This window comes from Pseudocercospora fijiensis (assembly GCF_000340215.1).
Source record: "Pseudocercospora fijiensis CIRAD86 unplaced genomic scaffold MYCFIscaffold_9, whole genome shotgun sequence".
NCBI lineage: Eukaryota > Fungi > Ascomycota > Dothideomycetes > Mycosphaerellales > Mycosphaerellaceae > Pseudocercospora > Pseudocercospora fijiensis.
Window position 1 is genome coordinate 1,238,682 of NW_006921540.1, and position 16,053 is coordinate 1,254,734.

At 46.3% G+C, this 16,053-nt stretch overlaps 3 protein-coding genes across 3 annotated transcripts; 2 read left to right on the forward strand and 1 right to left on the reverse strand.

Annotated features, from left to right (window-relative positions):
* Window positions 1-8,272: 8,272 nt before the first annotated feature.
* On the forward strand, window positions 8,273-9,444 carry MYCFIDRAFT_80868 (uncharacterized protein; the record flags this gene model as incomplete). The annotated part of the gene is made up of 5 exons (XM_007932639.1): window positions 8,273-8,461; window positions 8,514-8,613; window positions 8,669-8,837; window positions 8,892-8,985; window positions 9,037-9,444. The coding sequence occupies 5 exons, from the start codon at window positions 8,273-8,275 to the stop codon at window positions 9,442-9,444; spliced, it is 960 nt and encodes a 319-aa protein (XP_007930830.1).
* Window positions 9,445-11,781: 2,337 nt separating this feature from the next.
* On the reverse strand, window positions 11,782-13,702 carry MYCFIDRAFT_80869 (uncharacterized protein; the record flags this gene model as incomplete). Its single annotated transcript, XM_007932640.1, has 3 exons — window positions 11,782-12,170; window positions 12,636-12,669; window positions 13,652-13,702. The coding sequence occupies 3 exons, from the start codon at window positions 13,700-13,702 to the stop codon at window positions 11,782-11,784; spliced, it is 474 nt and encodes a 157-aa protein (XP_007930831.1).
* A 794-nt stretch (window positions 13,703-14,496) lies between these two features.
* On the forward strand, window positions 14,497-15,883 carry MYCFIDRAFT_144852 (uncharacterized protein; the record flags this gene model as incomplete). The annotated part of the gene is made up of 6 exons (XM_007932641.1): window positions 14,497-14,539; window positions 14,594-14,617; window positions 14,668-15,215; window positions 15,272-15,346; window positions 15,399-15,521; window positions 15,578-15,883. Coding segments are annotated over 6 exons (1,119 nt in total), but the record flags the coding sequence as incomplete, so codon positions are not given.
* Between the last annotated feature and the right edge of the window lie 170 nt (window positions 15,884-16,053).

Sequence of the window (16,053 nt, forward strand, 5' to 3'; positions counted from 1 at the left end):
CTATTACTATCGATAGCTAGTTAAGCCGGACTATAAGAGCCTCCTTTCTCTCGATTATACTATACTTTATTAATTCGGATTAGAAACTCTAGGAACTTATAATCGGATTCCCTAAAATTCTAGGTTCCTATACTAGTAAGGATATAGCGAAGCTTATCTATATAGTAATAGATAGGGTTAGCGTAATAACGAAACTGATCTCGATTACTACGGACAACGCTAGTAATAATCGAATATTATATAAGGCGTTATATATACAATTTACTCGTATATATCTTTAAAATTACTAATTGTATCGATAGGGTCGAGTACGTAGAGGAGATTATAAGGTCTATAATCTAGCTTAATCTTCCGAATGTTAAGCTCGCTACGATTCCGGATACGTACGACAATACGTACGATAATAACGATAAAGAGGAGCCTATTAATAGCCCTAGCCCTATTAAATCGGAGCCGACGTCGTTACTAGTTATATCCCTATAGAAGTTTCCCTATCTCGCTTATATAGTTTAAATCGCGATCCGAGCCCTCTTTAAGACGCTTAAAATTGCACTATTAAACGACGACTAATAGAAGATCCTAGATAAGGATAAAGCAAAGTCGAAAGTCGAGAAACTTATTATAGTAATAAGACGGGATAAGGTAGAGAGCCTCGCTCTCGTTTTATATAAGGTATAACTTTTGTCCGTAGCCGGCACCTATAGCCGGTAACCTAGTATAGTTCTAACTCTTTTTCTCTAGCTTCGTCGTCTAGCAATATATACGAACTCGAGCTTATAGAGATATAACCGATTCGAGGCTATTTAAAAGAACCTAATCGAGCGCCCTAAAACCGATACCTAGAATATCGCATAGAATAAGCGATAGCAAAAGCGGCCTCCTTAGCGCCTACTCCGTTTTACCTAAGACGTTAAGACCCGGTTCGATTCGACTTTCTATATAGTTACGAGGGGATATACTTTACGTACCGCTCTCGAGATCTATTAGAGTTCCGAGGGTATTAAGTAGCTCGGCCTTACCGCCGCCGAATAGCGCTAAGTAGAGTATCTCGTCGATATTAGTAAGCATTACGCGAAGGTTACTACTACGATTAGAAGAACCCGAGGACCGACGATCTACCTTGTCTTTACGTACTATAACTAGCTCTTTAACGAGCTCGAGGAAACTGTAGCTAAGCTAGCTAAGAAGAGCGTTCCCTAGAAAGTAGCTATAACGAAAGCTATAGACACCTCCTATACTAAGTTATATAAATATTATAGTGCTACCTTTAAGTCGTTCGGGGATATCTATAGCGTTACGTACTTGCTTAACCCGGTAGAAAAGGATATATACTAGTAGAGGCCGGAATAGAAGGCGGACGAGGTATAGCCGAAGTATTACTAGACTATTCTAGAAAAGATATTCTACGAGCGTCGGAAAGAAACTAGTCTAAATACAGCTCCTATAAAGAAAAAGAAGGTTTAGAAGGCTCCGATATTATACCTGTTTCGTAGATAGGAAGTAGAGGTAGAAGAGGAAGCAACTACTAAAGTAAATAAAGAAGAGTTCGATCTCTATCGGCGCGCGAGTAAGTATAAACCCGTAGGCTCGGAAAGAGGGCTAATAATCTCTAGATCTTACCGGTCTTCTAGACGAATTCGGAGACGATATTCTCGCTATATAGTAGCGGTTAGAGCCTAAGTTTCTAACGATAGCGTCGGTCGCTCGGGACGTCCTCGCTATCCCGAGCGTAGGCATAGGCTATAAGAGGTCTTTTAGTATCGCTCGTTACTAGGGCCGCTTTAATCGAATATACTCGCTTACTACCTTCGAATCTATTATAGTACTCCGATACTATCTCCTCTACTAGAATCGCTAAGGTAGGTTACTAAAGATTATACTAAAGGAGTTAATCGAGGAATTAGAAAACCTTAAGATCGAAGAAACCTAGGAGCGCGAAGAGAATACGAAATTTAGTCTAAGCGAAACCCTAATTAGCGATAACGAAGAGGAGGAGGGCGGAGGTAGAAGGCGATACCGGGTCGAGAAGCGGAAACGTATATAGGCTTAGAGCAGCTTTAAGGAGACGAAGCGTTTACGTATAAGATAATATAGCTAGCGTATATAGCCGGTATATATCCGAAATGTGTTTCGAATTCCTAGGACCTAAATAGACTAGTTGCTATAGTAACCGACCCCGCTTATCTATAGTCTATTTCTAATTCTCTATTCGCTCTTCCTCTCCTTCTTCCCTTTCCCTATATTCTTAAAGACAAATATACCTTAAGTATTCGGCTCTTCGGGCCTTCCTAAGCCGGCTACCTCCCCTTCCTTAAGCTACTATCCTTTATTCGAATCTAACGATAATCTACTAAGGCGGTTTAATAGAAGACTATTTATTCTAGAAGGTAAGAAGTATTAATGTCTCCTTACGATTATATACTTATTAATTTTCTAGGTCCTACCGATATACCCTCGTCGCCTAAACGCGCAGATAAATATCTTTAGAGGCTAAAGGGCAAGGGTAAAGTAAGCTAAGTATAGGGAGACCGTAGCGAGAACGAGATATCGGAAGAGTAAGGCTCTCCGTAGTATATACGAAGGAAGGGGGTTCTTCGGAAAACAGTACCGAAAAATAAGAAGGCTATAGGTAGATAGGAGAAGGCTAAAAAGAGTAGGCGGACGAAGACTATCGCGAAGAAAAGTTATCTTTCTATTAAAAGAAAGGGAATAAGGTAGGACTCGACGATAAAGAAGCGGCGCTTTAAACTAGGTACTATTACCCTTCGCTAGATCCGGCTTTTCTAAAACAAAAGAGGGACCGAGCTTTTAATCCCTAAGACTCCCTTCTAGCGACTCGTCCGAGAAATTACATTAGATTTTCGGTCTAGTATACGATTTACGGCTAAGGCGATTAGTACTCTTTAGGAAGCTACGGAGGCATTTCTCGTAACCGAGCTTAAGCTTTTAAACCTCCTTACTATCTATACGAAGCGGGTTACTCTTTAAAATAAAGATATATAGCTTCTAGCTAAAATTCGGCGTCGGTTTATAGCGGATTAGTTAGAAATTGTATTTAGTCGTTAGATTAACCTAAGAGGAGGCCTATTTTCGCATCCTTTTACCGGCTATAGGTACCGGCTACATTTCTAATTTTATCTCCGCGCCGTCCCTAAATCTAAGGTACGAAGTAGAAACCTAGCGCTCTATATTTACCCGGCTATTATAGAGACGAGCTACATTTAGATTAGTTTCTTCGTATATCGCGACCTAGCGGGTAGTAAGCGAAAGGGCGATAGAACGTTTATAATACGTCTCTATTTAGACCTAAAATATAAAGGTCCTAAGGAGCCCTAGCATCCTAACTATAAGGAGATTCTTTAGTATTAGCACTTTAATCCTCTATACTACGAGGCAGATAGCAAGCCTACGAGAGAGAAACTTTAACGAGAAATTCTCTATAATATATAGCGCTATTATATAGCTATAGATACGTACTAAGTCCGGCAACTCGAAGAAGAATTGGGACGGCGTATTAGCGACCGAGGAAGAGATCGATAGTATACTAGTAGAGTCGAGGTCTTATAAGCGAAGTATAAGATAATATAGGCTCTTAGTCGTATAGAGTAACGCACTATATAAATAACTAGGCATACTACTCTTATTCACTTACGACCTATATCCTAGGATACTCTTCTCGTACTTTTTATACTCTTTTCTAATACCTTACCTATAATCGCTCCGCGACAACCGAGTAAATATAAGCTATAGGATTTCCGCTCGGTACCTTAGCCTTCGAGATACGGCGGAGTTGATTCTCTATAATACGTAGCGCTATTACATAGCTATAGATACGTACTAAGTCCGGCAACTCGAAGAAGAATTAAGATAGCGTATTAGCGACCGAGGAGGAGATCGATAGTATACTAGTAGAGTCGAGGTCTTATAAGCGAAGTATAAGATAATATAGGCTCTTAGTCGTATAGAGTAACGTACTATATAAATAACTAGGCATACTACTCTTATTTACTTATAACCTATATCCTAGGATACTCTTCTCGTACTTTTTATACTCTTTTCTAATACCTTACCTATAAGCGCTCCGCGACAACCGAGTAAATATAAGCTATAGGGTTTCCGCTCGGTACCTTAGCCTCCGAGATAGGGCGGAGTTGAATTTAGAGCGATAGCCGGCACTCGTAGCCGGTATATAGAGACGGTAGTAGGCCTTTTCCTGCTAAATGACTAGCTTGTTTAGTATAGCCTACCTAATATTTTTCATATTTACTAGCAATAGGCCTAGGTTACTTATAAGATTACTATAGCTAGTAAAGGCATTACTAAAGAATATCTATACTATAGTAGGATACTATTATTACGCCGGCTATTTATTAAAAGGAGGCTTTCGCCTATTACTATACCGGCTATATATACCGGCTATATTTCAAAGTCTGCCGTACCTGCCTTTTTTAGCCGTACCTACCTTTTTTAGCCGTGCCTACCTTCTTTCCTTACTCTAACGTTACTATAATATAGGCTTACGCGAAGCTTACTCTATTGCCTAGCGATACCGCGATACTACCGCTATATTTAACCTTCGCATCGATACCTATACCTCTACGCTCTATATCTACTACCTCCGTAATACCCTCGCTCCGCGCGCGCTTTCGTATACCTTCGTAACGCACTTTTTTCCTTAATTCGACGACTTTTATAATAGCGAGTCTACTTAACTAAGTTACGACGCCTCGTAAGAAGGGACCTAGTACTTCTGCGGGTCGTAATAAGACCGGAAATAGTAGAACAAGTATAGTATATTAACGTAAGAGGGCTGCTACTACTACCGCTAGCTCCGGTACTAGAAAGGGCGTCGCGAGTAAGGCTCTACGTAAGACAACGGCGGGCAAGGCTCTACGTAAGACGACAACTAGCGCTTCTACTACTAGTAGCAATCGTACGAAGCGTCGATAGCGCCTAGGAAGTAAGTCCTATTTATAGCCGGTAGCGTAGCCGGCAGCGTAGCCGGTAGCGTAGCCGGCATTCTTACTGTCTTTTTACTAATCCTTCTTTAGCCGTAGCCCTCCGTTAGATTCGGCAGTATTAGAAGAGTTCTAAGCTCCTAATCCGTAAAGCTCCTTTCTAACGACTTATTCGCGAAATTGCCTAGGATTATAGAACGGACCTTCGCTTCTAAGCCTCCGCGATAGGCGCCCTTTAAGAGGCTATAGAAGCCTACCTAGTTCGTATCTTCGAATGTATATTTCTCTTCTACCTCTTTTCGGACTATACTAATACTATTTTAGCGGTTAACCTTATAGCTATCTACGCGAAGCATATAACGATTATAGACAAGGATTTCAAAGCACTCGATTAGATTCTAAAAGGCTAGAATGTCTATATTCGAGACGGTGCTAGGTAGGATAGATATTCTAGTAGGAAGGATGTTCGTAGTATTATTTATAAGCTTTTCTATATACGAAATAAGCCGCTATTATACGGCGCTATATACCGCGCTCTAAATACTCTCTAAGCATATATATATAGTATAGTATACTTTATTAGCCGTACGGAATAGAAGTCTCCTAAAATCCCGTTAGTACTAAGGAGTAAAAAGGCCGGCTACGCTGCTAGCTACGCTACTAGGTTTTTTAAAGAACTAAAAGAAGATAGACATTCCGGTTGATTTGTATTAGTTTAGATTTTTATAAAAAGAAAACAGGGAAAAATAAGGAAGATTGAAGAGCCTAATAGTTATAGTTATAGGCACTATCCCTGTTTTCTAGAGCATATTATACACCTGCCTTCGCAACTCTACCTAATACTCCCTCTAAATATCCTTATACTCTACCTACTAGAAATTCAACTAGGTACCTAGACCTATAGCTGCCTCTATATCTTTTACTATCTTCTATAGGTTGAAGGCCTCTTCTATAGTAGCCTCTACCTCCTTATATAATACGAAGTTACTACCTGCCCTACCCTTTATATCTCCTAAATAACTAAGAGTTCTAAGGAACGAACTAGCATTCGGCCTTAGTATAGCGAGTAACTAGTAGAACGTTCTATAGAGCTGCCTTATAGCTCTTTTATATACTATGCCGATACCGAGGGAGGAGCTATCCTAGTACTTAATATTGTCGAATAGTTCGGTAGGAAAGTGTTAGAACTTCTTAAGGAGGAGGACTTCTAGGGAAATCGATAAGTTCTACCTAGATCTAGATAATAACATTCTACCGAGTAGTTAGGGAATTGAATAGCGAGCGAAAGGATAAAATTTATACCTAATAAGTGCAGTTTCTAAACTAAACTATAATAGCTTGTATATATATATGCTTTTGATTAGTTAGTGCCCTTAGCTAATTGTCTATAGATTTAGGGTTATATAAGTACCTTCCTATAACTGAAAAATGCCGGCTACGCTACCGGCTATACTCTCGTATCTTATAAAGGGCTTGCTTCGAGTTACGTAGATATTCTTACACTTCTAATAAGTGCAGTTTCTGAACTGAACTATAATAGCTTGTCTATATGTGTGCTTTTAATTAGTTAGTGCCTTTAGCTAATTGCCTATAGATTTAGGGTTATATAAGTACCTTCCTATAACTAAAAAACGCCGGCTACGCTACCGGCCACACTCTCGTATCTTATAAAGGGCTTGCTTCGAGTTACGTAGACATTATTACACTTCTTAGAAACCGATAAATTCTATAGTTCGAACTAGCTACTCTTGTAGTTGCTTAGCAAACCAACCTAAACCAAACTAGATCTTCGGCTTAGCAAACTAAACTAAACCAAACCGAACTACTACGGGGTCTATTCTCGAGATAGGCGGTAGCCGCGCTATACTATTACCGAGCCACTTCTACTAGTACTAGTTAATTAACTTCCGTAGAACGTTTACTCTACGAGAGCTAGAAGTAATCTTTAGCAACTATAAACCTCTTACTAGCGGAGCGATACTATATAGTATAAAGCGTATAGTAATAGCTCGAGAATTAGACGACTTAAATAAGATAGCAGTTGCTAAGCGATAGAAGATAGCAATAGCTAGAACGACTAAGTTTATACTCGAGCCTAGCGTCTTACTTACTTAGCTAAGGACGACTATTAAGCACTATAAGTGCGTTAAGAGCTAATTACGTACTTAATAATGCCCTTATTAGAAGGCTAATCGTGCGTATAGCTCTGCTTGCTATCTAAGCGGCTTCGAGTGCTATAATCTACGAGTCGAGTCTTTACTTCTAATAGTACTAGTACTAGAACCTCCTTCTAAGCTAGATTTACTCCGCCGAGAGATTAAAGACCTCCGAGTACGTAAGAACGCTCGATTATAGGTAGAAGAATAACGTACGAGACAGTAGGCGGTATTATATAAGCAATAATAACAATAGGCTACTTAGCAATAGTACTAGTAGTCGCTTATATAGCTAGTAGGAAGGCCGCTAGTAGGAAGGCCGCTTTATTACTAGGTGCTATAGTAATAGCACTATTAGTTTACTTAGCACTTTTAGTTTACTTAGTAATAGTAGTATACTAGTTAGTAATAGCACTATTAGTCTACTTAGTAATAGTAGTATACTAGTTAGCAACTAAGAGACTAGTATAAGCTAGTATATATAGCCTCGCGTAGTTATAAGGCTATAGGTCGTAAGCCGCTTAGACCTAAGTAGATAGCTAACAACTAATAATACCTTTAATTTTGCTATACTACTAATTTGCTAATAAACTTTAGCTTTATAGCTTTATAGCTGCTAGTAGCAGTATTGTTATAGTAGTTGCCTAGCTAGCGGGGTATATAGCGACGCGATTATCCGCTTCTATACGCGATTTTGTTAGGAACAGCCGATCTCGTAATCTCGGGTTATACTAGGGCTCAGGCGGGTAGCTAGGGCTCGGTTTAGTCGCGAGGGCTCTTTTTACTATATCCGTCGCCCTGTAAATAGACTAGTGTCTAGTCGAGGCGCGTTACTATACAAGCAAAATATCTAAGCAAAATACCCTAAAGCTAGTAAGATCTAGAACTAGGCGTGAAAAATTGCAACTAGAAAGGGATAGCTTCGTACGGTTAGATGCCGGCAGAGGTGTGATTGAGTACCGAATGCGTGAGTATGTACTATCCGACCTTGAACCTACAAGGCTACGACAGCTTGTACTCCGGTACTACACAGATTATGGTTGTAACGAACAGATAGATGCAGCTAGCTTCTATTGAATAATCTCTCTGCGTTCATGAGTAGAACAACGCCATCGACGTCCTTAGTCCCCAACAGCCTATCCGACTAATAATAATACGATGGTCGTCCTTACAAGAGCCATCGTGAGCGACAGCAATCCTGTCAAGCAGAAGTTTCAGCTCCCTGGCGAGATAAGCTCGCTAGTAGTGGCACTACTCTCATTGCCGATCATAGCAGTCTTCTTCTTCGACCGACTGCGAAGTTCAAAGAAACGAGGCACGACGATTGCCTCGGTGACTTTGCTTCTCGTGAGTGAATGATGGGAACGGTGTCAGGACATTGGTACTAACGGCAATGCAGACTTACATCACTTCGTTCCTGTTCATATTTATCTTGACTGTCGTCATACACATTCGAGCAGATAACAGTCTTGGACTCTGCGATGCAACCATCATCACTTGTAAGCAACAGATTCTGCTGTAGTGCCGTCGCTGTCCCTTCTGACAACCAATCAGGTCTGACGTTATATGTCCTGTGCAAGTCAGCAGGCTTCCTCTTCCTGATCGAGCGTGCATACATCATTTCTTGGCCGACGAGTCCTCGGTGTAAGACACCAGAATATGTCTTGAGCTCGGTTTCCATTATCGTCCCTTACGCCGTCGTGGCCGGCATTGCCATGAAGAAGTAAGCATCTGGTGCATCCTACGTACGTCTATCCATCGCTGACCGTGTCGACAGCCGGCTGGCCTACAGAACAGAAGGGCAAGTGTGCATCATTGGACTGAAAATGTTCGCGCTCTTGGCCTTGACATTGGTAGAAGTCTTGGCATATGTACGTTCTCTTACTGGCATCAATGTCGCAGCTACACTGACCAGGACGAAGTTATATCTCACTTTGCGGTTCCTCGTGCCGCTGCTGATGTTACATTTCGGTTCTGAGGGATTGCTTCTGCCTCTGAAGAGACTTGTCACGCGGACATGCATTGGCACGGCTATAGCCATGGTGTCAGTGCTGACGGTGAAGGTGTCGCTGACGATGTTCGATGGAGAACCGGCATGGTTGTGTTGCCTGACGTGCAAGGTTGACGCCCTGATCGGCTGCAGTGTGCTCCACTGGATCACCAAACCCGATCGTACAGAAGAGGGCGAGCATGGCACACCGCAAGCGCTGGGCATTGCATTTGGCAACGAGTCTGGTACTACAGCGCGCCAGCAGGCGTATGGCTCGCATAGCCCGGGGTCGACTCCTCCCAAGCCGAAGAGCCCGTGTACTACTGAGGCCATCGCCTGACACTGACTACTACGGACACGAGAACTGCTGCCGGCATATGCATGTGGACATGATGAATGACGGAACGGGACGGGACGGGTTGATATCGGGAGCGGGAGCGGGAGCGGGAGCGGGAGCGGGAGCAGTGCTTTGAAGTTTGAACAATAAATCGATCAAGCTTTTGCTTTCTTTTCCCCTTGAAGGGGTCCCAACGCTGCAAAGGAGAGCAGTCTCAGAGGAGGGGTATGGGGTGCGGGGTGCAGAGTGGTATCTCTGTGATCTCTCGCAATAATAACGATGCCCTGAACATCATGTGCGTCAAATTAAACCTCTGCGGAGCCAAGGTTTGTCCTGAAATTTTGTGCCCCCTTCGGTACGCTGCTCTGCAGAATCCCCAGGCCAGTGACAGCTCTTTCGCGGTCTCGCGTGCCATGCCAGGCCCTCGTCATTCAAGCAACATCGATTCAGAGGTGTCATGGATATGATCGAATCGCCTATCGCATAAGCCTGCCTATCTCCTGGAAATCGAGCAACTCTGGCTTACGGAGGATCGAGCCCGACGAAGACGGCGACGAATTCCGTACCCTTCGAACGCTTCTGAGCTCGCGTTGTGGGATCTACCATTCCGGAGCGTCGAGTAGCATCGATCACATCTAGCATGGTACACAAGGCCAAAGAGGTCCTGGTGGATGCCCCAGCAGAGTTCATTACACATAGTAGACTTCTGGCGGAGGTTGAACAGCATGGGCAGATCTACAAATATAGCAAGAACAGGAGGTTTTCACAAGTATTCGGAGGCAGTTCGATTCGGCGCAAGGTACCGCATAAGATTGAATGTGAAAATTTGTACAGGCCAAGTTTGGAAATATGTGGTCCATTTCTTAGGCAGGACCACCTGCCACGTAGAGATTCCCCCTGGACAAGAAATCTTCATGCGAGGCGAGTGACATCCTCCCGAATCGAATCCTTGCAGCGCCGAGGCAGTGTCCGAACTGGAATGGCACGAATGTGATATTGATCGCGTCAGCAATGTTTTGGCAGGCTGGTGCAATGCATACCGCCGACAGCAATCCTGGGCTCGCGCGCAGAACTGCTTGGGAGACTGTTCTTTTTGGCATCTGTGAATCGCCGGCCCCCGAGCGAGATGTGACACAATTCTCAAGATGGCGATATGTGCAATCATACCGACTCATCCTCGTCAGCAAATGTAGAAGCGGAATGGTTTTGGAAGGATTCGCTACATGTATTCTAGATACCTGCGGCTAAGCTCTCAAAATTGGCGACGTGCACTCGAGGTTGCGAATACGACGTGACACAACATGAAGTGCGCGCCCAACCTTGCGCACAAATAGGCCACGCTCGTTAGCTGGCTTGAACTGAACCTCCCTTATCCTCGGCTACAACGCAGCTGAGCCTTCGTGCACGCGCGGCCAACATATCAACGCCATTTTCCAGACGCAGTCGCGACAACGACCACTACCATGCTCTGGACGACTCTGGGTCTCATGCTTCTCTGGTCGTGTGGCTTCGCAAATGCAGCTCAGTTTTCGCATACTGGAAAATCCATCGGTATCGCTTTAGGCGTGGTCAGCGGATGTTTCCTGCTCATCATAATCTTTCTCGTGGTTCGCCGCAAGAGGCTCTTCGTCAATGTCATACCTGGACTTGGAGAATCGACTGATAGAGTGTCGGCGTCAAAGGCACAAAATTCCGCTCGCAACCGCGAGCAGCGGTATATGCATATGCTGCATAGTCGGTCCTAGAAGTGGCGTTGGGCAGTCCACTGTAGGAAGGAGAGGGCATGTCATGGCTGTCCAATTTCCGATATACATATCATAGTGCCAAGATCCAGACTTTGAAGCTGCGTCAAGGCGACTGGTCGTGGTCTGGAGACGTTCATGACCGAGATGGTCCGGCCGCATGGCGAAATGCGGTTCTTAGGCAGTTTCATTGACTGCGGCTTAGAGCGAATCGATCTTGCCCTTCTAGGCAGTGCTTCGTGTCCTCCGGGAATCAGGAACTCCGAAGCATTGACTGGACCAGCTGTGTCCGGCTCTTGAGCAGAGTCAATTTTCTTCTTGATAATCGGTGGCTTGTAAGGCTTGTTACCATCAAAGCCATACGCTTTCGAGTCTGCTTGCATCTTGCGGGTTTCGGCAGAGAACTCGGGCTGGTGGCCAGTGGACAGGTCGGTGCTAGTGATGCCGGTCGCGGGACGTAGAGCAATACGCTCCATGTGCTTAGGCATACGGGCCTTTTCAGGGCGGTTGTTCATCTAGAAAAAGGGAGAGAGTCAGGCAAAAATGCGGCGTAGATGGAGAGGGGGGGGGGGGGGGGGGGGGGTGCGTGATACATACCTTAGCCGCCCAAGGCAAGTCTGTCTGCTTCATCGAGTGCCGCGTCCCATTCAGCCTGCTTCTTCTCGGCCGCGGTCTGCGCTGCAAGCTCCTCTTCCACCTGGTCGTCATTAAGAAGGTCAAAGTCGCCAAGGCTACCTTCTTCTTCTTCTTCCTCTTCTCCTCCTTCTTCTTCTTCGGCTTCTGCGCGCAGGGCGTCTTTCAGCTTTGCAATGTCGGTCCACAGCTGCGTTATCGTATCATCGATAGCGATGCCTTCGCCCTTTGGATGGTAGCGGCGGACGATATTCCAGTGGAACACGGCGTGTTTGTAGAACTCCCAGGCCTCGAGCCACTCTGGTACGGTACTGGCGAGAAGCACCAGTGTCTTGATGCGATGGACGCCATCCGCTGCTCATCGTCAGTACGCCAATATGTCGCATAGGACGCTTGGGTGCCAGGCCAGGCCAGGCCAGGCCGCAAGGTCGACGGATACCTGCATGCGCGCCGTTTGTCGCAAGAAGAAGCACGAAGTAGACACGAAAGACAGCCTCTTTGACGCCATCCACGCGCCCACGACGAAGCAAGCATTTCTCCCCACAACCTGCCACCTCGCCGCATGAGCGTATCACACATGCCCACCATGGCGGACGCTCGCTCCATGGCGCTGCCACCGCCAGCACCGTCAGCGCAATCCTCGTCGCCTCACGTCCATCGCCGTCGTTACGAAGACATAGGGGATGCTTTTCCAGCATCTGCTCATACAACGCCGCAATGGCCCACGCCTATGCCCTTGGCACGGAATGCAACGATCGCTACTGATGCTAGTGATAGGCGCGAGCTGGACTACACTCCGCCCGGGCTGCTTGCACACACCTGCGATCCATCGTCCACATCCAAGCCGCTCCACCTGAATCAAAATCGCAAAGATGGCATGTATGTAGTGACCGCTTTGTTCCAGGGCGAACTCGCACGAATCTTGCTTGATCCTTCTTCCGACTCGTTCCCGGTAGATAAATCTTCGCTACATAGACCTACTTACTATCGCTATCTCTTGCTCGAGCCGACTCAGTTATGCCGCTGGAATATTATATCTCTGATCTGGTACAAAGTAAGGTACTAGGCTATCCAAATTATGGAACAAGCACGACGAGATGGCTCCATTCGAGTAGTTCTATCCCTATCGCCAAGCGCTGAAACCTGTTTGGCGATACTAAGGCGCCCACGTTTGATGAGCTGACAACGAATAGCCAAGCCATACTAGGCTCATGGCGTCTGTTCGAAACTTCTTTTTTGTCTGCACCAGCCGGACGATGTCGTCGCTGCTCGTGTCATCTTCGCCAGAGTCAGGCGCTTTGCATGACGGCGAGAGCAAGGAAGGGCCACCAACTTGCACATTACGAAGCCATGCAAAAACCGCCGAATAATAGCGTTACTCGTTTCAAGCTACTGTCTGGGAGGCTTGTTTTGACGACAGCCGTTGATTTGTTTGGCGTTTGCAGGGCTGACGCCACTGCTGAGGGCCCAAGAATGGCAAATGCGGCAAAAGCCAAATTGGAATGATCGACAACACAAGGCTTGTGGACGATAGCCGACAACGATGGGAAGCATCTATCTGGAATCGATCGCAATGATTCCGACAACGCGGATCCGCGTGTACGCTTGCATCGCCGTATTGACTGCCCGACGTGGTCCTGTATCGCCTGTGCTGCCGATACTCCAGCAAGTCAAAAACGCCGTTCTCTCCCATATTCGCTCGGACCACAACAACAATGGCGATCTCACTCTTCGCTTCGCAAATTGATCAATAATGCCCAGATGGCAACAGCCTGCTACGGCCTAGACGGACTGACTAGCCTTACTGCACCCCGCGTGCGCCTCCCGCTACTGACCCTCATTGTAGTAATCCAGGCACCGCAAACGACCGTCAAGAGCGCCACCATGCCTGTGCCTTACCAGGACAGGACTTTCCCGGTCATCCTTATAGGCGCTGACGCTGTGGCTCTGGCCCTATGCAAGCTTAAGCAGCTGCAAAGCTCTGCTTCATCACCCACTGAAGCATAAGCACATGCGGACGGGCTCCAATTGGCTCCGCCCTAGCACTGCACGTTCCGAGGCTTGACTGCCCCAAAGCAACAGCAGTCACCAGACGGCTGGCGTGTGTCGTGTCCTTCGAATCGCTGCAGATTTGCCTCCTCGCTAACGATCTCCCTGGCCAGCGCGCTTGCGGCATCACGATTTGTTTTTGCGGCTCCCGGCTCACGACGTGAAAGGCAACTAGCCCGTCAGCAGGCCATCATGACGATGGGTTATAAGGAAGGCTTCAGTCGTGCCGCTGGAGCTGTGCCATCCCTAGTAGTCACAACTTACCAGCGAGAGCCGTCATGATGATGAAGGCCGTCGCGCTCCTCACTTGCGCCTTCACGGCTGTGAACGCCTTCCCCTTTGTCCTTGATGCCCTGGATGCCCCGATTCAGAAGCGCGACTTCGCACAAGCAGGCTGCAGCACCAGTGCTCTGTGCAACAGATACATCGCCGTATCAGACGCACAAGCTGGAATCCCAGCCACGGACAACGCTGCCACCCGCGCTAGCAAGTCTCGCGACAACTGCGGTTTTCTCCATAAGGGTCAGTGCACGACCTTCGATGCCGCCACGCAAAGAGTTTCTACCACTGGACAGGTCCGTGTTGAAAAGGCACAGAGATGTTGGATTTCGCTGACGCTGTGTAGAATGCATACCAGTCTCCGGGCCCCAATGACATTCGAGGCCCTTGCCCAGGTATGACACAGTGGAAACTCATATAAATTGACAGCATCATCTAACGCAAACAAGGCCTGAATGCTGCTGCCAACCATGGTGAGCCATCCCCAGAAAGATAAGGTCGAGGCACTAGCTGACCCTTGAAGGTTATTTGAATCGAAACGGGCTCAGTACTCTACAGAACACGATTACAGGTCTTGGCGATTTGTACGGCATGTCCGTTGACTTGGCAGGATTCCTTGCTGCCTATGCTATCGCCGTTGATGGCGATGTCGTGACCCAGCAGTGGTCGATCGGAGGTCCATTACCCGCAAATTTGCTCAGCGGCACGCTTGGCAAGCCAACAGGCATCAGCTACTCTCACAACAACTACGAGGGCGACACATCAATCGGCCGATGTGATGCCTATATCAACGGCGGAGACGCCCACTCCCTCAGTACCACTCGTTTCGCTACTGCCTATGCATCAGGAAATGGCTCGCCGACTGGCAATCCAAAGAACATCCTCTACACCTTGGACACCATGTCCAGGCTGTACGCCAAGAATACAATCCGATCCATCTCGACCAATCCATACTACTTTGCTCCTCTCTTCTCCACTACCTTGGTTTCACCTGCGGCTTACAATTTCGTGGTCAACTTCATGAGCAACCACTCTTCTGCTTCCCCTGCTGGATATCTCGATGGAGCACAGGTGAGAAGAGTCATCATCAATATTTCCCGGACCGTTTACTAATGTGCCACAATCAGTTCAAAACATTCTTCGGTATTTCAGGCAACTATCCGAACTTTGTGTGGAACAAGGGCCAAGAGCGCATCCCAGACGTAAGTACAAATGCAGTTCAGGTCTGGAAAACGTCCTTATATGCTTTCACAGAACTGGTACAAGCGCCCAGTAGCAGTCCCGTACAACGCAGTCGATGTCTTCGGAGATTTGATTCCAGAGTTCGCGGCTTACCCAGATACCTTCCGCTTTGGAGGTAACACCAATGGCGTCAACGTAAGTAAAGGATCGCAATTCCGTTAACGCTATCGAGCCAAGCTGACTTTATCCAGACTTACACTGGTGTCGACATTGCCAACTTGACTGGCGGTGCATACAACGCTCAAACTCTCTTCCAGGGTAACAACTTCGGCTGCTTCTTCCTACAGACAGAGCAGCAAGCGATCCCACTTCAACTGCAGGGCGGCGTGAACGATGTGGCTACAGCCACTGCATTGGTTCTCAAGTACCTGACACCATTGTCCACGCAGCTTGGCTGCCCAGCACTCAGCAAATACGACAACAGTGTCTTCCAGAAGTACACTGGAAGGAGTTATGCACCAACCGCCAACCCCAACGGTTACAGGGCCAATTGCTAGATGTAGATGAGCATCAATCATAACTGTCACAACGATGGGAGATGAAGAAATTTGTGTCGATGTCTTAGTGGAGGCATAGAATTCATGATGGACGTTTCAACGTTTTAAACCAGTGGCTTGTCCAGATGAGGTGAAAGTCTCGTGGTATAATATTCATTCTTGTCCGATCA